General features: G+C 52.7%; 1 protein-coding gene across 2 annotated transcripts in view; it reads left to right on the forward strand.

Moving 5' to 3' along the window:
- The first annotated feature begins 301 nt into the window (after positions 1-301).
- DVL3 (dishevelled segment polarity protein 3) overlaps positions 302-21,440 on the forward strand; it is a 30,518-nt gene continuing 9,379 nt past the window's right edge. For both annotated transcript variants that reach the window (XM_080349633.1, XM_080349634.1), the window contains exons 1-2: positions 302-537; positions 19,699-19,768. In XM_080349633.1, coding sequence (XP_080205759.1) covers positions 371-537; positions 19,699-19,768 — 237 coding nt within the window. In that variant the 5' untranslated portion in view covers positions 302-370. The remainder of the gene's footprint in view (positions 538-19,698; positions 19,769-21,440) is intronic.

Consider the following 21,440-nt stretch of genomic DNA (forward strand, 5'->3'; position numbering starts at 1 on the left):
GCTCCGGCCCAGCCCGCGGTACCGGCTCCGGGTGCAGCCCCGCCCCGGGCTGCCAGCTGGGGGCTCGGTGCGCGGCGAGGCCCCCGCGGGGCACCGGTTCCGGTTCCGGCGGAGCCGGGGCGGGCGGGCCGGCGGGGGAGGAGCCGCCGGAGCCCGAGCTTGCGCTGTGCGGCCGGGCGGCGCTGGGACCCGGAGAACAAGGGGCGCGGGGGGACCGGGTGCGCGGAGGCCGCAGCCGGGCCGGGGCGCGGGCGGGGGCCGGGCGGGGGCCGAGGCCGAGCCGGAGGCGGCGGCCGGGGGTCGCGGGCCGCGCCGCGCCGGGGACGGGCGAGGAGAGGCGGCGGAGGCCTGGCGGCCGGGCAGGGGCGCCATGGCGGCGGCCGAGACCAAGATCATTTACCACCTGGACGAGCAGGAGACGCCGTACCTGGTGAAGCTGCCGATCCCGGCCGAGCGCGTCACCCTCGGCGACTTCAAGGGCCTCCTCAACCGCCCCAACTATAAGTTCTACTTTAAGTCCATGGACGATGACTTCGGGTGAGCGCGGGCCCGGCGGGGCGGGGGGAGTCCCCGTGTCCCCACGTGGGTTGCGGTCCCGGGGGCTCCCGGGGGGCGGGGGTCCCGACTGGGGACACGCTGCCGGGGCCGGGGCTGGGTCCCCCTCCCCCGCGCCGGGGGCCGGGAGCTCGGGGGCGGTGTTGCCCCTCGGGGCTGGCGGCCCCTCTCTGGGGACGGGAACCGCATCCATCCTCCACCCCCATTGCCTGGGAGGGGGCGGGGATGGTGTCCCCTTGTTCTCTGACTGCGGGACGACGCCCCTGGTGTGCACCCACCGTGTTACCTCTCGGGGGAGCTGATGGTGATACCCCCATGTGTCTGCTCTGGGAGGGGTGGTCCCTGTGTGCTGCCTCTGGGGACAACCCACATCCTCCCTTCCCCCATCCTCCCGTTTGCCCTCCAGCTCTGGGGGGAGCCGTGGGGGAGCTGGTGGGGTCCCCTGTGCACCTTCTCTAGGGTGGCACCTCGGAGGAGACCATTGTCCTATCTGAGGATCACCCCCTCATGCCCATCGTCCCCATGCCCGCGATGTCTGGGCAGCACCTTGCTTGAGAGGGTATCTCCAGTGCAGCCCACCTTGGGGATGTACAGGGGTGGTGTCACCCCACGTATCCTACCCAGGATGGTCATTGCCCACCTGAAGAGCCTGGGCATCTCCCACTGTACCTGCCAGGGGAGGGTGTCCCGGGTTCCCTCCGCCAAGAGGGTTTGGAGTTGGTGCTCCCTCCATCACCCCTACCCAGGGAGTGGATCTGGCAAAGGTTTTGTTCTCCTACCACCCATTTAGGGGAAGAGGGCCATCCATTTTGGCATCTTTGTTCTCCACATCTTATCTTTGGGAAGAACAGCTAAAGGGAACTAGCTTTCTCCTCCCCTGTCTCTGTGGAGAAGGAGCGAGCGCTCTCCATGTGCTGCCCATCTCTGAGCAAGGGCTTTGTCCAAGAAAGACCTGCTGTACCATGCACGCGTCCAGTTCTCGGTGTGCGATGTCCCGTGCTCGATCTCTGGGATGGGTCTGTATGGAGGAGGGATGCAGTCCTGCCTCACATCCCATCTCCTGTGGGGTGGCTTTCTTCCAACGCTCGTATTTTTGTCACTTCTTTTGTGCTGCCTTTTGGTTCCTTCCATCACATGTGGCTGTTTGTTTGGAGGTAAGGAGGTATATTCTGTTCCTTGTTTAGATGGTTGTACTCAATAATCTTCTGGGGAGCCCCTGCTGTCTCCTACCTTCATAAGGTTGGTGGCTGTTCTGGGAAGCATGTACCACGTGAAGCCAGCTCTCTGTAAGACTCTTAGTTCCCTCTCTGTTTTGTCCAGGCTCTTTCTACGTCTGACTCTCCTCTAGCCTTTTTGAGGACCTCCGTTTCCATCCTGTGAACGTAGCTTCTCTTGGCTTCCACAACATGTGACCCGTTACCGTTCTTCGCACTTCGGTATTTGAAAGAGTTGCATGATCCTCCTTCTGGATTTTTCCCCGCCCCCCTCTGAAGATTTAGTGTTTACAGTAGGTCTTGTGTATGGAGCCTGGGACTCCAAAAATTTCAGTTTTATAGTCTTCCTAGTGCCCTCTTATTGCGCCAAATATGTCCCTAGGCTGTGATCTTGGCTCATACCCTACGTTGAACAGGGCTGAGCCTGTTCAGGGCTTGGATGGAGCTTGGTGTGCCTGCCTCGGCAGAGGGTGCTCTCCTGTCTGCAGCCAAATTATACTAGTGCCCAGGTTCCCGTTAGCTTGGGAGATGCCAGCGTTCAGATGAGGCTTGAAATTTGGAGTCACTCCTTTGACCACAGTCTGGGACGCTTTGCCTCCCTAAATTCCTCCTGACCCAGTGGAGAGCTTGAGTGCTCAGAAGCGTCCCTGTTCTCTCCAGGCAAATAGAAGTCTCCAGCCCTTGTTTTCCATAAATTTCCTCAGCAACATCAGTTGTCTGTGGGTTGTTTCCTGTCCCTCAGCTGTTGGGTGCTACAAAACAGCTGCCTCTCCCCGTCTCAGAGGGGACCATGTTCATTGGTGGGAGAAGTGAATTCTCTGCACATGCTGTTTGTAAACAAATGCCTTGGGATCCTTTGAAATGTTGTTCTTGAAGTGAATTCAAACTTGTCTTGAATGAAACATTGCCATGTGGGTGGGAGAGTGTCTGCGTAACTATAAACAAAGTTTAGTAATAAATAGCAGCGTCTCGTATTGGGAGGAGGGGTCTGGTGGCAGCAAAGTTCTGTGCTGTGCCTTTTCACCCTCCTCTGTTTCTTTAAGGCTCCACAAGAGGAGGCAGATGGTAGATTAATGAAGCTCAATGATAAAGCAGCATAGGGAGTTGTTGCGGATTCTTGCAGGGAGAGGAGAAAATCACTCAAGAAGACGCAGCGAGTTTAGTTGCATCAGAAATGCACGGGATGAGATTTTTGTTGGGACCAATTCAGCTAATTCTTCTGGGAAGAGTGAACCTCTCTGGAAGGGAAGGTGCAGCTGAGGGAGGCTGGAGGCTGCGTGCTGGCAGCCTGTTCCTTGGCAAAGTCCTGCGCGATGAGTTGTGTAGCTGGAGCAGCATGAGTCAAGGCCTTGTGTGGAACAGAGGAGAGAAGGCTTCTCATGGTGCCACCATGGATGCCCCGTCAGGAAAGCTGTCTTTGCTCCTCTCCAGAGAGCTGAAGAACGTGCTGGTGGTCGGCTGGAGCATGGGGGGAACAGCCAGGGCAGTCCAGCTGCAGCCTTGTCTCTGAGGAGCCCTGGAGCCTCAGGCACCACTAGGAAGAATAATAGAATCATTTAGGTTGGAAAAGACCTTCAAGGTCAAGTCCAACCAAAATACTTCATGATCCCTCGTAATCAGTGTCCAGGAGAGAGCAAGCCATTGGTCTGCAGGGAGAGACAGGGATGGAAGGGCAGGAAGCACCTCAGCTGCATGGTCAATTAGTGGAAGGCAGGAGGAGGTTGACGGCTGTATTCAGAAGCTGTGTGCGAAGGAAGGGCGTTGTGCTCTCACACGTGTACCGTCTCAGCCCCTTCCCTCCAGATGCCCTCTGCCCAGCATGGGGGTGTCCTGACTGTGCTGGGCTGGTTTCTGTCAGTTGGGCAGCAGTCGTACCGGGGTAAAGCCCCTTTGTGAAAGAAATGAGCTGCTAGCAGTGAATGGCCTCATGGCAGCTGGTCAACAAGGAGGAGACCTGCAGATCTGATGGCTCATGCTTTTTGTCAGCGATTGGACCTTTTGCAGGATCCCTGTGGTGTAAGACTAAGTTCTTCTCCCATCTTGTTGGGAATGGAGGCATCTCACCTTCCAGGGTCACCTGGAGCAAGACATGGTCCAATATTTCCTCTCAACTCTGTTGCCCAGACTCTGTTTTTCCCTCTTCCTCCTCTTTCCAGGCTGCGGATCTCCAGCCTGGCATTCCCTTCAGCTCACCCCATCCCCAAGGCAGTATTACAGCCGCGCTCTTGGTGTGTGGGATTTTTCGTTCTTTTGTTTATCCTGTTAATATTTGTTTGCTCTGAGAATCAGGGCAGTGATGGAGCAGCTTCAGTGTTTACATCTCCTTGGAAATGCGAACTGAGGCTCCCCTTGGTGGCTGCGGAGTTGTTGGGCTATGCCAGGAGCTAATCCTAGTCAGAGTGCTTGGCCTCAAATTAAGAAGACCCCAGAATGATGTCACCTCGAGGAAGGAAGAGAAATGAAAACATTTCACGCACCCAGTGCTGGGGAGAGGAGCTGTGAGCCACAAGAAGGCTGCGAGGTTTTGTTGCCTGCTCTACCTGTGCAGTGGGCTACAGCCACAAAATCCAACGTGAGCCCAGTGGTGTGGTGCAGTGACACAGGGTGCAGATATTTGTGCCCTTGTTTGCTTTGTGTCTTGCTAATCCCAGAACTGGAGACATGGAGGAGCTAAGCAGACTAACAGTGGAACTGTGGCTGTGTGTAGATGTGGTACACTCCTCTAGGACCTGGGATACGTTGCGTGGATGTGCCTCACTGTGAAGCGTGGAACTCCCCTTAGCCTGCTAACCTTGCCCTCGTTAGAAAAGGGAGAGGATTTTTCCTACAGCTCGAGTCTTTTTATTCAACATTTCACAGGTAAGATCTGCGTGCTGGTCAGCAGGAAAGAGCCTTTGATCAGTGCAGCGCTATGACCGCTGGTGAAATCCATGTTCTCCATCAAGCCATCTGTAGATTTTTCATGGGGTTTTGAACAAGCTTTTAATTTTCTGTCTTTTTTTGTTCATAATCTGCAAAACGAAAATACTAACAGTGCTCCTGTGCCTTGTGTTGTCCACTTGACGCTGTGAGCTTCTTGGCCAAACATTGGTGTGAATCTTAGCATGGCAGAGCTCCTAGTTCCATAGAAGTGCTGCAAGAACTGTACTGGAAATTCTCCTGGGGACCTGTGCAGGTGGGAAGGGAACAACTGTGCTGATGGTTTGTGGTAGTTTGTAGTTTGCTGGGACGTGGGCTTCAGTGATGTGTAAAGTGTTGCCTCCTGTCCAAGTCCATCATGAGAAATGTGCCTGTCTCTGGGCGGCATGGATCTTCTTGCCAGCCACGTTGGGTGCATGTTTGCTCCAGCTGAGCTACAGGTTTGACCTTCTTCTCTGGCCAGGTGGCTTGTACAACTGTGAGGATATTCTTATATCAATTGAAATGTTGTTTATTTTAACTCATTTTTTGCTTGTAGTGGATGCTGCTCATTTTATATCAGTCAAAAGGTGTTCCTGCAGCGGCATGCTAAAGTTTAAATTAAACCTTTCAAAGCAGTTTCAGTTAAATGAGTGCAATAAGTCTTTAGCACCTGGCCTGAAGATCCATCTTGTCTTTCCATCAGTTCTGGAGTGCCTGAAGTTTGAATTCCTTCTGTGTGTGTGGAGAAAACACATTTTGCTTGTCTCCGCTTTACTCTGTCACCTTTCCTCTTGTCTGGAGAGCAGAAAGGGCCGCTTATCTCAAAAGGGGACCATCCACCCCTCCCCATCTCGCCTCCTTGTTCTGCATTGCCGGGAGGACACCAGCGGTTCAAGGTACAGCGGTGGGATGGTGCTGCTCCTCCCACCACTGCCAGTTTCTCCCTCTTGCAGATTCCAATTTTAACTTCAGAGCTGTGCTGAGTGATTCCTAGGTCTCAGCTGTCAAGTGAAAATTGGTATCCAACTAATCACTGGCCCGATATCTAATCCAGACCTGCTTAATTATCACCTGCTCTCCAAAGCCTGGTACGAGGCAGTGATTAGGGCAACATTCTGGAGGCAGAACAAAGCGGGCGCTGCTGGAATTCCCAGTGCAGGGGTCAGATGCTGTTGGTATTTGGCGACCTCATCTCCTGCACATGTGCATGGGGAAATGCGTTGACGCTCACTGAAAGGCTGAGTGATTTATTTTTATTGCAGGGTCTTTTTGAAATTGATGCCAGCAGTGACTGTCCTTCTGGCTGGAAGTGTTTGGAGCCAGGGAAGGGATCCTAAATTTAATAAGCAGTGTCAGTCCCTCAGCAGTGGTGAGCCGCTGGCATGGCGCCCCTGCCTTTCCTGCCAGCTCTTTGTAGCGTGAGTTGGGGTGTTGTTTTATTTTGATTTTTGGAACTTTTTTTTTAATATAATTTTGAATTGGAAACTGTCTGCAGAAGTCCTTTGCGTATCTCCTGCCCCTGGTGGAGAGTGCTTCCATGTCAGCGTGGAATTCATGCTGGGAGAGGCTGGCAAGAGGTCTATGAGCAAAAGGGCCTCCAAACCTGCCTGCGACTCCCTTGCATGCTCAGGTGCTTTGTTTTGCTTCTGCCCAAGTGACAGCATTGTCCGTCACTCTTCTTCATCTTGCGGCCGGACCGTATCCTTCCTGTGCGGAGGGCAGCGCTTTGCCACGTGCGAGGCTGCAGCACCCCGGCTCCTGTGCTCCCCGCTCCGCAGGACGCACGGTTCCCTGCTTGCTCACACGAGATGTGCTGCCGTGGTTGGGTAGGGTCCACCAGAGGTTATTTTTGGGATATGTTGTGTGTCGTTTGCCGCAGCCTGTGCCGCTGAGGATTTGGCAGAGAGCTGCTAACTGCCGTCTGCGCTTGTGGTGGGAAGCTCCTGTGATGCTGCCCGTGCCGGGGGGTGGCCCATCGACGCTGGAGCTACTGCTGGAGGCTGTTTCCAAGGTCGTGGGAGTGGCGGGGGGGCCGCAGCAGTGCCAAGGCTGGGGTGCAGATGGAGACGGTGAGCTGGCGGCGTTCGCTCCTTCGCCGGGTTGCATTGTCTGTGCCTGGCAGCGTGTGTCCTGCTGTGCAGACCCAGCTATTACTGACTCCGTAGGTGTCCGGCTTTGTCTGTTGTGGTTGAAGCTGTGCTCTGAAGGCCACATGGGATGGCAGTCACAGCCTGGTTTCTGTGCCCAGGGGTGGCATTTGGAGAGCCAAGTTAGCCAAGTCAGGCTGCAGACCAATTTCCCTAAGGCCTTGTCTGTACTACGCAAACAATGAAGCTTTACAACAGCTATTGAACTTGTTTGCAGCTAGAGCTGGTCAGAATTTTTTCTTTTGACTGAATGTATTTTCTCCCGAAATATGGTGTTATGTTGAAGCCAGCATTTTTCTTGGAGAGGTATTGTTTTCAATTATGTTTTTGATGGGAATGTTTCTTAATTTTAAGCCTCTCTTGTCATCTCTGGAAAAAAAAAAGAAAAAGTCAAGAAACCTTTGCCCATCCATGAGAAAGTGGTTGTTTTGAAGCAGTTCTGTGTTTTGAAATCAATTCCTGCACAGACCAAAAACCTACCTTGACATCTCAGGAATTGCCATGAAGTAAATCTGTGCACCCTGGTTGTGGGGCAGCTGCATCACAACGTGGTTCAGTCCCTGAGGTCAAGGCCAAACACCGTTAAAAATGGCTCATAAACCGCCATAATCTGGGTTGTGACCTGAGCATAGTTCATCGTTATGGGATGATGGTGTTGGACCCACTGCTCAGCCTTCTGACTTTTGAGTGTTTCACCTAGAACTTGGCTGTTCCCAGGTCCTGGGCCCACAAAGCGGGTGCTGGATCTCCTGGGTGGCAGTGTCAGAAGTGACGATCTTTCCTACGCAGCTGGGGCGGCAGCGGTTGGTGTTGGACTCTGAGGAGGAAGGTGCTGGCTTGTATGGATGGAGGCAGATGGCCCATGAGCCCAAGGCCCTTGTGCTCTGAGCCTTCAAGTAAGTCCCTCTTCTCTTAGCGTGATCCTGGCCTCTGTCACCTGTGATTTCCCCACCTGGTCTCCCAGCAGGCAGAGACGTCTGGGTCTGCAGCCTTACAGCCTGAACTCTAGAAGGTGGGGTAGTTACCCAGTACCGTGCATTTGGGGATGCTCAGGGAAGAAGGGCACTGTGAGTATAAGCAAAGAAAATCTGGTTTCTCCCACAACTTTTCTGCTGCACAGATGTGTTTGGCCTCAGTCCTCTCTTGAGATGAGCATCAGGCCCTCCATTTAGACTAGAAGGCTGTACATGTAGAGGTGTAGGGAGCATAGCTAAAATTCCTCAAGTCCTTTTTGAGCTCGTGGTGCTTCAAGTGGTGGGAAGGCTCTTGCATGCCTGCACAGCAGTTGCTGAACTGTTCTGAGCTCAGGGTATCTGCTGTAATGAAGTGCTACTCCTCCACCCTTGACTGCATCCAAATAGATATAACAATGTTGTGGTTTAGGATATCTGATCTGTGTAAAAGCCCATGGAGGAGAGCTGGGCTTGCAGAACACAGCAGAGACTGCGCCTGCAGGAAATTGCCTTCATGTTGTCACACCAGCTTTGCATCATGCTGCACATCTGATGAGGCAGCAGCCAGGGCTGTGTGTTTTTAGTGTTTCCTATTGATTTCCTCCTCTCTCCATCCCTTGTTTGTTATTCGGAGCCTGCCCTTCTGACCTGTGCTGGATGGATGGTGGTTTTCCAGAAGGGGGATGTGACACCACGTGTCCGTGTTGCTGTTTGTCCCGGGGATGCTGGCTTGTTAGGCAGCAGCTGGCAAGTTAAGCAAAGCTTAATCCTGCCAGTGGCTGCCATTGGAAATTTTTTGACCAAATCCTTTTGTGAAGGTTTTTTGGAAGGCGTTGAAATAAGGTACAAATCTGGGAATTAGTCTAATCTCTGTGACTTTGCTTTGTGTGTGTGCTTATCTCTGTAATGCCGTGGTGGCCTTAGGAGAACATGTGAGCTCTTGGGCTGTGAATATCACTGTCTCCAAGTATTGCATTAGGCAGCTTGAAGTGCCAAAGTATTAGTATCTCCCTGAGCTCCTTCTCTGAAGCTCTGTTGTGTTTCTCTTTCCATCTGCTTGTTGTTATTACTGTAGCACTAATGTTGAGCCCGTCCAGGAGTGGGCTGGGATTCCTTGGAGGCTTTGGCAGGCAGAGATGCCCGGTGCTGACCTTCCTGTGCTGTGTAATTCTGCATTGTGGTGGAGGGTTGGGGCTGTTGTGGTTGTTGTATCAGTTATTTAGTAAAGAAGACGTGCCAGAGGTGTCGTTTTTCCAGTCACAGCCAGCTACCAAAGCCAGCAGAAGCAACATTTGGGTACCCTGCTCCACTAGGTCCTCTGTGTTAGTGATCCCCTCACTGGAGTATCTTTCAGTGTGTCTTGGCTAAAATTTGCTGCCCTGTGAGAACTGGAGGAAAAGAAGATGCAGTGAGTGGTGGCTGAATCCCTGCCGTGGGAGTCCGTCCTTCTGGCCCTGGCTGAAGCGGGGAGAGGCTGCTTCGCTTGACTTGGAGCAGAGATCTGTTTCTGGGAGAGCTGGCACCAGCTCCTGTGTGGGAAGGTCTTTCCTCTACTGGTTTTTGACCTGCCCCTAGGGTTCAGAGAGGAATTTATTTGCTACGTGGCCTCTCTGATAGCTGGCAGCTGTCTCTGTGATACCCGAAGAATTCAAGATCTGCATAACAGAGGCTGTGAGCTTTTCCTTGTTTCCTGATGGCTGGCAGCTCCTGCTGTGTACAGGCTGGTTCTGAGGACACTGAGGGTCTACCAGAAGGGTCTGTGTTTCAGGAGCTCTGGCTCTGCGTGGGTTATCATAGCGGGAAAGCTGGAGCTAGCACATTAGCCTGCCCACTCACTGGGCTTTGACATTTTCCCTCAGCATTGCTCTGACCTGCTTTAGACTCATGATCCTTTTGTGTCTCACCGCCTGTGAGCAAACAGGTTGTCCCCTGCGCGCTGTGCTGTGCCGCACTGCCGCTGTTGACAGCCGTGGCAGTGTCACAAGCGCGGTGACAAACGCGGCTCAGCAGGGCAGGGATGCTGTGCTCAGGGCTGGGTTGGCCCCCGGGAGCAGCAGCTTCCCAAATTGAAACTTTTTTCAGAAGCTGTGATAGCTATGCAAACTCCGTATGTTTGCATATGGCTAATGACCCGTCCCACTTCATTCAGCTCTGCCTGGCTAAACCAGTATTTTAGTGCCATTCACAGAGACTTGCCTGTGGGCCCAGCTGAGGCTCTGCTATACTGGAAGCCCATTTAGGGGCTTAATGCAGGAAGTTTTGCCATTGCACTGTGTTAATTTGAATTTTTTCTTACTTGCTTTTGTAGCTCTGAGGAAGGTGGATTTTCATGGCTGTAGCTGCACAGCCGAGTCCTTCATTGCAGACCTCTCAGTTGTCTTAGACCTGTAGCTGGTAAATGCACCTTTAGGCCCTGAAGGGACTCCTATGAGGTGGATTTTTCTTCCACAGTGAAAATGTTTTATTTCAGGTGCTGCCAAAAAGTGAGTTAGTTTGGGAAAAGTCTTAAGATTATTCCCTGCCCAGGCATCTTGGAAGAGGCAGAGGAGTTCCAGGCTGGCAACATCTGCTTCAGCTTAGGGTACGCTCTGTCTTGGGCAGCTCCGACTTAATGCAGAGGTATGTGACATCCGTACAGGGTGTGTACATTGAGTCCGGTGTGTCTGAGCTGGGTGAGAGTTGCACAGCACGTGTCTGTGCTTCTGGATCCCCCATGCAGAAACACGAGAGCCTACTGCAGCAGTCTTCTGCCAATATTGCCTACGTGGGACACTTTAACAATCTTTTAGTGCCTTCATACAGCGCTACTTTTGGTGAGGTTGGTATCTGTGCTCTGGTGGGAAGTTGCATGGCACACATGGTCTCCTGCGTAGCAAGGTGTGTGGACTTGAGATGGGGACTGTGTCTGGTCATGTTATCTGTAGGGACCAGGTGAGGTCCTGGTTGGTCAGCACATGGTGCTCGCACTAAGTGTTCATGATGAATTTATGTGTGACTAAAGGAGATTTCATGGGGTTTTGATACCAGCATCACAGATAATTGGGAAGCTCAAAATTAGAGTCTAGTTGTACCTTGACTTACCACCAGATCCACAGACTTGGGAAATGGCCCTATTGCAGTAAGAATGTGTGATGAGTCTTTCTGGGCTGGCGTTGGGAATAGTTAATGTGTAGAGTGACCAGTTCAACACAGTTACCGAGCTCATGGGATGCATACGGACTGCAGACAGGTTGTGCTGCCTTCCACTGCACTTTTCCGTCCCTAAAGAACCTGGGAATCGGTAATCGTGGCTTTAAGACCCTCCACGAGAGGAACATTTCACATCGTGTGTGACGGTGACTTCTGGAGGTCACTGACTGTTCTCCGGCCTTTGGTGCAGCTGTCAGAGATGGCAGGTGGGAAGGTTTTGAATGGTACGTGACAGGGTCAGGCCTGGGAGTTCACAGTGTCAAAGAAAAGCGGCGGCTCTGAGTTGGACTTGGTCCTGTGGAGGTGGGGTATGTTCCCACAGTGATCCAAAGCACCGTCATCTTCTAAATTGTGGGGAAACTTACCCTCTTGTTGAAAAGGCAGCTGATCCCTGGTATAGAGCAGGATCTGGACTAAGTTCTGTACATCACTTCATACAGACTGCAGACTAATGCTGGTCATCGCTTATAGCCAGGCTGCTGAAGCAGAAGAGCCTGGCTGCTTGCAGGATGCACGTGCCTTCCAGATTGAGACCGTGGCCTGCGCCCCGTTTCAGTAGATCTCTGTCACTCTTTTGGAGGTGTCCTGGGCAGGTGATGGTCTCCTGACTGCCTGGAGATTGCTTTACCCAGTAGAACATCAATCAGGTGTTGGAAGGAGTCCTGTGGACCAGAGCTTTCATGAAGGGAGGAAAAAGGAGTATTTTCATTGCTGGGAGTAAACCAGCAGCAGGGTGGAGACAGCTCACATTTTTCCTGCTTCTTGGCTAATCAGATTCCTTTCAATTTATAGCAATCGATTGGCTCCTGCTTTATGGCTCTCATCCGCTTTCTGGACCTCTAATTGAGTGAGTTGTGTGCCAGCACACGCTCAGCTTGGTTAGGACTGCAGCATCTTTCTTGTCTCTTTCCTCCAGCGGTTGAAGAGTATTTGCTTGTTTGCTGGATGCTGGCTGGAGGGCGAGCTCGGCTGGCCTGGTAGAGGATGCTTGGTAGGAGATTGCTCGTGTTGTTTGAGGGCTCAGCCCTGCATCTTTAAGAGAATTTGGTAAAGATGACTGTTGTTAGCTGAAATAAATGAAGTATATAAAAGGCTACTAAAATGTGCTCTATTTGCTGTCTCTCTGTACAGGGAATTTCTTGTACTGTCCCCTCACTGACACCATCAGAAGCAAGAGACCAGGTGAAACAGGTAGCCTTCCTGTGCCTTTGATGGTTTCTGTCTACTAGCTGACCTATGTAGGAGCTGATTGTTTAAATCACTGCTTTTCTCCACATTATTCCTGGCTTGCTGACAATTTCCTGAGAGTGAATATTACAGGTTGAACCAAAAATTGTCCAGGGCCCAAAGGTGAGAAAGGAAAAAGAACGCATGTCCCTGTCCTAGAGATGGTCAGAAGTGGTTTTTATGAGCATTCAAACCTCTCCTGTTTCTGCTGCCTCCTGCATTTTGGGACCAGAGGGATGTAGTATCACTGTGTGCCTTTTTTTCAGAGTGCTGCAATAGCCTGGGATCGGGGACAAAGTTCTTTCTTTGCTGCCATGCAGCTGTTGTGACTCTGAAAGGCTTTTTGCGTGAGTCCTTCTCATTGTCTTTGGCAAATGTTTTGTGGTGGAACTTAGTTTTGAGCTTTATTAACTCCCTGTTGGTTTTATAGGGGTTCTCTGGATGTCTTATAGACCCAGTTAGCAGAGATGTTGCTGATGGTAGCGCAGCTGGATGGAAGAGTAGGTGCACTCATCTAGAACCTGTCATCCCTCAAGGCCCATTCCCGCTGGGTAGGACATTGGGCTGGTTTCCTTGGGAGACTCTTGCAAAGTTGTTTGTGCCAGGAGAGAGTAACGTGAGCTGGTCAGTGTCTTGAGGGCAAGACACGTGTGGAGGCTGTTTTGTCATCTCCTGGTGATATGTCATTAAATACAAATTAATTGTTAACAGGCTGTAGGAAGCAAACCTCACTCCTCCTCCCCACAGACATCTGCCTTGGTCGGTGCCTTCCCAGAGCTGCTCTGGGGGCGGCTGGCCAGCAGAAAGGTGCCCCCAGAGCAGAGGACAGGGCTGCTGTGCTGGCAGCCCAGGACAAGGGGGTGCTGGCGAGCGGAGTGCTCAGTGACACCTCCCTGCTTGCCCAGGTGTGGAAGTCCAAGCTTTCAGACTTTGTTTCCCACCCTCCCCCTCTTCCCGTTTCCCCCCTCTCTTCTCCTCTCTGGCTCTCCCGCTGAGTTGATGCTTTTCCAGGAATGAGCTGTACTGCTGGCCCAGCACATTCCACAGCAGCAGCGCTTTTTTGGCAGGAGCCTCGCCTGCTGTTAAGAAAAAGCAGGACTGACTTGGCGTCCCTCAGCTGAGGGCCAGAAAAGGAAGGCCTGGTCCTACCTTCCTCAGTGTGCACGCAGACACTTCACAGACATCATGGTCCTCTCTCTTGCCTGTTGTCTGTGTGCCAACATCACAATGTCCCCCAGCAGCCCTTGGAGCCCTTTACAGCTCCTCACTGTTGTCTTAACCAACGTGAAGTCCCTGGGCGTTGCGAGGGAGCCCGCTGCTTTTCTAGCCAGCCTGGAGAGGAGTGGGTGACTTCTGCGAAGAACCGCATGGAGTTCCCCATGGGGGTCAGAAACCTCTTCCATGAGGTCCTTGACAAGGTGGTGTTTTTCCCTTTGTTTTTGCTGCCTGCAGTAGCTGGGGGAGCCCTTTTTTGACCTCCTGGCACAGTCCCTTTCTCTTGGCTGGCTGCAGCTGCTGTTTTGCAGGTCTGCATTGTGGGCTCTTCCCAGCATCAGTACCCAGACGGAGCCAAGTGTCACAGCAGACCAAGCCTGCTGCAGTTTACTTGCCGTCTCTCCACAGATATATGAACTGTAGCAACTGCGTCAGGATTTTACCCTGTCTCATACATGTGTTGGCTTTTGGCTGAGGCCTCTTTGGGCCTGTTTCCTATCCCACCTTGAACACAAAGCCAGCTTTTGATCACTGCTATGTCTGTGGATGTCTCAGTTCCCTGAAGGTCATTTCTGCAGATGTTTAGCCTCAAATCTTTCTTTGTCACAGTGAGTCCTTACACTGGTACCCTTGTGTTGGGCCATACAAGCTCTTAGAGTTGTTGAGGAGCTGAAACTGAGCTACCAGGGCAAAGAGCCTGGCTGGGCTTCTGCTGGGAGTTCCCGTTTGTCCTGATTTCCAATTCAAAGAGACTGGAAGTGTCACTGAACCTTTGGGGGCCCGGAGAATGCTTCCTTTGATGTTTCTAAATGTCCTTCTAGGGGTTGGAAGCATCGCTTGGGCAGGGCGAGATTAATCATTGTGGAGGTGCTTCCTCCAAGGGGCCTGTCGGGCTGGTTTGCGGAGCGGCGCTGCAGCCAGATGGTCACTCTGCAGATCCAGGCGGGAGGGACAGTCAGGGCTCTTGGGCTTGCTTTCAAATCCAAGTCTCTAGCTTTGCTTTGATAAATGCGGCTCCTGGACAGGCCTGTGAGGTCGGGTGGCTCGTTCCCAAATGCTGTTCCTTTTCCAGTCTTTGGGCTAGATAGATGGGAGATCTATCCTGTCATCTCCCACTCGATGATGCCTGTGGGACTGAGCACAGCACAGGGGAGCAGTGGAGAATACCCTTGTCTGGGGCCTTGGGAGGGAAATTAAAACGGAGAGTGACAGTCTCTGCACTCCAAGAACCCTACTCAATCCAGTGCACTCTGCAGTTTGTACCGTGTACTCCTCCTCCTCACACAGGAGGTAAAAATACAGTGAGGAAGACCTGAAGAAACCTCTGGCTTACAGAGACGTTCAACTCAAATCCTCTAATCCTGTTTGGTGTGTGCTCTTTGCCTATGAAACCCAAAGTCTCACCGATACACGTGTTTGCTGGTGAGTGTACTCTTTGATTGGGCCTGTAGCCCTTTGGGGGATTGTATCCCCATGGGAAGCACATGTGTTGTGTCTGGGCTTAGTCTAACAGGTGAGTAGTTCCTATCCAAAATCCCAGCTGTGTCAGAGAATTGCCCTGTCCAATTTTCTCCTCTGGTGAAATGGCTGCAGAGCTCATCCCTGCGGCTCCAGTATCTGATCTTGCAGAAGAGAGGAGGATTTTGCTCTAAAACTGGGAGAGTGCTCACATTTGGATAGTAACACATGAAGGTGCTTCATTTTGCCATGCAGCATTATTAATCTATACAATCATTTGGAGACAAGACATCGCTGCCCTAAGAGGTGTGTACTACAGGTCTTGAAAATGAGATCACATTTCTGGTGTGTAAATCCCTGAAGCTTGTGCTGTTGGGTAGAAATGTCTCATGATAGTTTTTGTTTGGTTTGTTTGTTTTCATTTGGGTTTGGTTTTGTTTTTTCCTGTTTTTCATGGTTCTGCAGGCTGTAGGAGATGGGGGCTGTTAAGGGCAGAGGAGTGATCAACCTGATCTGTGCACTTTTGGGGGGTTGTAGTAGAAGATTAAGTTTAACATTTAATTTCTGGGCTTTGCAATGTTGGAAGAAATGTTGCTGTTCTGTGAAGATCCTTCCTCTCAATAGTTCAGCTAAATGAAGGAAAAGTTGGGTTTTTTTAATCTGCTGTATTAGCTTTACATCTTTTAATGTGAAATTGTCGCTGCTTGGTTCTCTTCTCAGTCTCCACACCTCCCCTAGTAATAGACTCCTTCTCATCCTGGCTGTCAGGCTGTCTCACCTGCTCAAAGGGTCCCCTTCTGTCACCTCCCTTCTTGGTAGTGACCCCCCCCAACTCTGGATGCAGTTTTTCTGATCACCACAGCTTCCCATGATTGCTGCTGGAGTATCCTCCCCATTGTGAGCCCTTAGATGGACAGGCTGGGGGATGGACCGGCAGAGACAAGCAGCGATCGCTGCTGAGCTCCAGCCTGCAGCTACATCTGAGCTTCAAATCCTTTGTCCTGGATTTCTTCTTTCCCTGGGCTCCTGTTACTCCATCCAAGTTCTTCTCTAGGACCTCACTGTGGTTAGTGGGTCCCGCTCAGGAGAGACCAGAGCTGGCTGAAGCCAGAAACTCCATTGTATCCGCAGCCTGGCCCGCGCTGGAGGCCACCGAGGGGAAGCGGGAGGCGGCGAGCGCAGCAGCTGCGCCGGTGACGCTGCGCAGCCCGGGGTCTCTGACACGCCGCAGCCGTCTCCAAGACTTGGGTTTTATGGCCTCCTCTCTCTCCTGTGTGCACACTCTGTTTTTTTCCCCACCTTCCCTTCATTCCTAGGACATGACTGCGTGATATAAAATACCCTCTAATTTCCTGAGCAGGGCTGGGGCTCCCTGGAGAAGGCAGTGTCTGTCTGCCTGTCCCTCGCCCACCTCTGCATCCTTCTTCCAGGCTGCTCCCGCTGGCAGGGAGCGGGAGAGAAGCCGTGAGCGTGGCATCTTCCAAAGCCGCGGGGAAAGGGTCTGTCGGAGAAGCCGGCGGGAGGGGAGGGATGGAGCAGCGGCTGGAGACGAATTTCCTCCGCTTCCCTCCCTGCTGCTGGGGCTGCCCCTTCCCCTCCCCCAGCTGCATGGGAGCAGATGTGCTGCTTGTGTCAGCCCTGGCAGCCCCCTCTGCACACCCCAGCCGGGCTGCTGGCAGCCAGAGCCTCGGCGTCTCCTCCCCCCAGCTTGGCCTCGTGTCGCTGGGGATGGCGGCTGAATCATCCGCCCACTCGGCCTGCATCCCCTCTAACCCTCCCTCCCTCCTTCTTCCCTCCTTCCTCCCTCCCGCAGGTCTTTTTGTTGGAAAATTCAAGGCAGATGAGTGCTGTGGAGCGCTGGGCCTGCGGGCCAGGCGGTGAGCCCGCAGCTTGGCCGCAGCATGGCGGTCGGCCCTGGGGACGGCGAGCGCCTGGTCTGCCGGGTGATTCTCCGCACAGAGCAGCAGCGCCGAGGGCGCTGGACCCCCATGCTCACCGGGGCAAGGCTCAGGCTGCCTCTCCCTAGAAGGGGTTTTTCCTGGCCACTGTTCTCAGCTCTGTTGTGCCCAGCCCCAGCAGAGCTTGAAACAGAAAAGTCTGAAGCCAGGCTGCCCTGATGGATGGTAAACTAAAAGCAGTCCCTCTGAAATCAGCCTGGGGAGATATTTTCTCTGGGCTGTGGTGGCTCCTGCCAAAAGGAAAGGCTTTTAGAGAACCGAGAGAGTGTGTGCTCCTTCTGGGTCTGCTCTTTTGAGACTCCTGGGCTCAGACCCTATTAGCTGGGTGCTTTTCCCAGCACATCCACGGGACAGTTTTCCCTCCCAGCACATCCACAGGACAGTTGTTTAATCTCATGGCCGCCTCCCCATTCCAACGGCAGAGGAGAAACGTGGCACCGCTCACAGCTCCCCCAGAGGCTGCTTGGTTGGTGACTTCTGATGTGAACCTGCAGTCTTGTTTGTATGAGAAGTGTGAGTTGAAGAGAGTGGTGAGAGGTGGGGGGAGAAAGGCTGCAGCCCAGGGCTGGGGCTGGAGAGGAATGCAGGGCACGAATAGCTGGGACGGTGCGAGGGGTGACAGATGTGAGCAAGGCTGCGGGGATATTCCTGCTCAGCAGTGTGCCTGACTCCAGCGCTATCAGTTTTTGCTCTGTAGAGTCTAAATATATAATCCATTGTGCATTGACATCTGGGTGATAAATAGTGATAAATAATGTAGTGACTGAGGATGGAGGGAGAAAACTGCTCCAGGGTGGAGCTGACCCCTGGGATGTCTGAGGCAGCAGTGGGATAACAGGAGCAACGAGGGACCAACTCTCAGGACAGAAGGAGCTTGTTCTCCATCGGACATTGTGGTTGAGGGTGGGGGGAGTCCTGAGGGTGTTTTTTCTCTGTTCCCACTGAAAGTGGAATAGTTCATTTGTGCTTAGCAGTTGGTCACCTTGACCCTGCAAATATATCACCCACAGGCAGGGCTCTGTGTCCCTGAGCAGCACTGAAAATTGGCTCTGCCTGACGTTCTCTCTAGGAATTGGATGAGGTCCAGGCTGTTGGCGACAGTATGAATGGATGCTGGTGCAGCCAGGCCAGGGTGCGTGTGTGTGTGTGTGAGGGTAAGGAGACGACAACTTGCCTGCATTGGAAAGGGTTGATGTGGGCACTGAAGGGGCCAGATCCTGGGGACACTGCCTGTGTCTGACAGACTTCCTGGGCTGCAGGGCCTTTGGGCAGAGGTTGGCGTGGGCCATGCTGAAGAAGCATTAAGCCAGCAGGGTTCTAATCCACTCTTCACTGCTCCTTTCCTGCCTTTTCCTGCTTCACCATCTGTGCAAGAGGAATTAACGCACATCCTGGGAGTGGATTAGACTGCTCAAACCGTGACCACCTTGTCTGTGCCTTCTGGGGGTGGGTAGCGTTTGTCCAGTCCCTTTGCTGGCTCTCCAGTTTGGGCAGGGATCTCGAGTGCCAGCTGCCAGCAAGATGTGGCAACGCGCTGCCGTTCACCCCGTGGGACAGCCCTGCGTGACACCGGCACAACCAGCACGGCCGGCAGGGTGGAGCGAGCCTGCTCCCCGGGTTTTGCTCTTCCAGCTCCATTCATTTGCCTTTTGCTGATGCCGTGTGAGTGTCAGGAGCCTCGCCGTCCTGTTTTCAGCAGGGAGCCCGGTGTGCCTGTTCCCCCGGTGTCCTGCCTGTCCATGGCAGTGCTGGGGCTGTGTGACAGTCCGGGGCCATGGGTCACAGCTCCCCGTCTCTCCCCTGCATCCTCTTCGGTTCTGCGTGAGTTGGGGACTGGCCTGGGGACCCTTCAGAGCTGTTGATGGGATCTCAGCTCTGTTTACTCTGTTCTAGTTACTGATAAGCTACTTCTTTTAATACCTACTTTCCCTTGGTTTCATATTCATTCTTTTCTTTTCCTGTTGGATTCTTTTCCCCCTAAACATTATTCACTGTTTAGTTACTATATTATTTTTTTAAGCACAGTATATGTCAAGCTACCTTAAATATAGTTCGGAAGGGGAAGTCAGTACCACAAGCTACTTATAAGACGTCTTTGTATTAAATAAGAGTGCTTAAAATGTTGTCATTGAGTAGAAAAGAAAATGAGCTTGTTAAAGCCTATGTTGCTGTTAAATTTGATTTATCAAAGATGGTATTATTTGAACCTGGTGAACTGACAAGTTGTTTTGATTGCAGACTCACTGTGGAAAATGCATTTAGGTGCCTGGTGATATTTAAAACAGAAAGAAGACATTTTATCTTCAAAGAAAACTGATGTTTTTACTGTTGGGGGAAAAAAATTATCAGTGCTCCCTCCACTGTTTGTGTAATGAGGGAACATGACATTGTGGCACAACTATAAAGCTTGAAGTGATGTTGAAATATTATGTACGTAATTAAAAAGCAACAGTAACATTTGGGAGGCAGCATGTTTAATGTATTTCACTTTCATCTATTAGAAATCTCTGGCATAGGTTGTGATTCTTTCAGATCGTTATGAAGAGGTTTAAATTATTTATTTCTTTAGAAATGAGCAAACTGGTGGAAATATGCATCTGATATTTTTTTTTCTTTAATTAAAATGTGAATGGGGTGATAATGCAGCTGGATGCACACAGGAGAGCCTGTTCTGCCCTTGTCTTCTCCCCTCCAGCTGGCCGGCCGTGGGCGTAGGAAGCCGTAGCCTGGCAGCAGGAGGGGGCTGCTGCTCCTCTCCCTGCCACATCCCCAAACCTGGGCCTGGGCTGCCTGGTGCTGGGTACAAACACCCATCTGGGAATGCCTCCTTTTCCTCTGAAGCCCTGGACCCAGCTCTGACTGCCTCCTCTCCCCTCCGCAGGGTGGTGAAAGAAGAAATTTCCGACGACAATGCCAAGCTTCCCTGCTTCAATGGCCGAGTGGTGTCCTGGGTAAGCAAGCACCTTCTTCGCTATCTCGCTGCTTGTTTCTGCTCTCTCTGAGAACCACTGGGTGCGTAGTGCCAAGTCAGGCACTGGAGCTGCTCCCTCTGTCGAAGCGCTGATCGCTAACGAAGCTGGTGAGCTGGGTTACCCCGCTCCAGTCCCTCAGCTGGAGAGGGGGCTGCGTGGTGCTGGGTCTCCCACACTGGGGAAGATGCGAGACGTCTCTGTGGAGAGCTCGCCGTCACTGATGCCGGGCAGAGGTGACGGTCACAGCCTGTCCGCAGTGTAACCCGTGTGCCCCTACGGCAGGGTCGGCTTTCCAAGGAAAGTCCTGCTCCGGTGACTGGCGCAAAGGGCTTAAGTGACTTTAGTGCTGGTGAAGCGGACTGGATTTGACTGCCCTGAAGACTAAAGGTACTGCCTGGGCAGCTGCAGGACAAGCTTCTCCCTCTGTGCCATGCCATGCACATGCTCTGTCCCCTGCCCGCATGCCTCCCTCTTTTATTTTGTGGGGGGAAGAGGGTATTCAGTCTCCATAGCCCATCATCCCTTTTTCCCTTTGCCGAGCTGCAGTTTGGGCTGATGAGGGTGTGTGGATCTACACCAGGAGCAGAATCAAGACCCAAGTGCCTTTTCCCAGAAGCCACCAGAGAGCCCCTAAGCAGTGAAAATCCTCAGAAAATCAGGCTGGCTCAGACCTAATGCTGCTTCTGTCCCTGCACCAAAGAGCTGGGCCTCGGCTGGGGTGCCGTGGAGTGACTGTGTTTCAGGAGGCAGGGCAGGGATGACAGAACAGGCAGGTCCCCTGCTGCCCCACAGGCTCCCTCTAGGGCAGTGGCCAGGGGAGCAGGCTGAGGGAGTGCACTGGGCTCTCACGCAAAGGGCCGTGGTTGCCCTCACTCCAGTGATTAGCTGACCCTTTGAAAAACAGCCCCTTCGGTCCCCTGCCACTGCCGCATCTGCCCTGAGTCATCTCCCCACCCTTCCCTTCCCAGCTCCCTGTTGTTTTCACCAGCTCTGTGGGGAGTCCCAGAGGCTCTGAGCCCTTTCTGTTGCTCTCTTTTTACCTGGCGTGCTTTTCCTTGTGATCCACACATCCATGGCTTTCCTTGCAAGGGCTCTCTGGTTGCTCGGTGTGCATGGCGTGGATCTGGTGCAGCTCTGTCTCATCTGACCAGGGCACCGTCCTGCTGCTCTGCTGTGCTGGTTCCTCGCACAGAACATGTGCCTGGAGTTAACACCGCTACAGCTCTTGTGCACGAAGGGTGACGGCAGCCTTGGAGACTTTTATGCGCAGCTGGCAATTGCTTTTTCTATCTCTGCTGGGAGTCTCGTTGTCCATGGGTGTTTTGGGGGGAACACTTGCTTTGCTGCTTCTGCCAGACAGGCTGGGATGAGGCTATTTTAGGAACTTCATACTAATTTTAGCTAGAGGGAAATATGGAGGCTTGGATCCAAGTGAATACTTCCTGACAGTACAAGAGGCAGGAAAAGTGCAGGATGGTTATCAAAACCTTCCCTGGAGGAAATCCCAGCCCCGGGAGTGTTGGAGGAAGGCAGCATCAGTCCCTCTGCCTGGGAACATCCCCCTCCTCCTCACTGCTGTTTGACAGCTGCCTGTGGCTTGTTCTGTCTGTCCAGATCTAGTTGCCTGGTCTCGCCTTGAGATCTTCAAGCA

The sequence above is a fragment of the Nesoenas mayeri genome (genome assembly GCF_963082525.1).
Source record: "Nesoenas mayeri genome assembly, chromosome: 9".
Lineage (NCBI taxonomy): Eukaryota > Metazoa > Chordata > Aves > Columbiformes > Columbidae > Nesoenas > Nesoenas mayeri.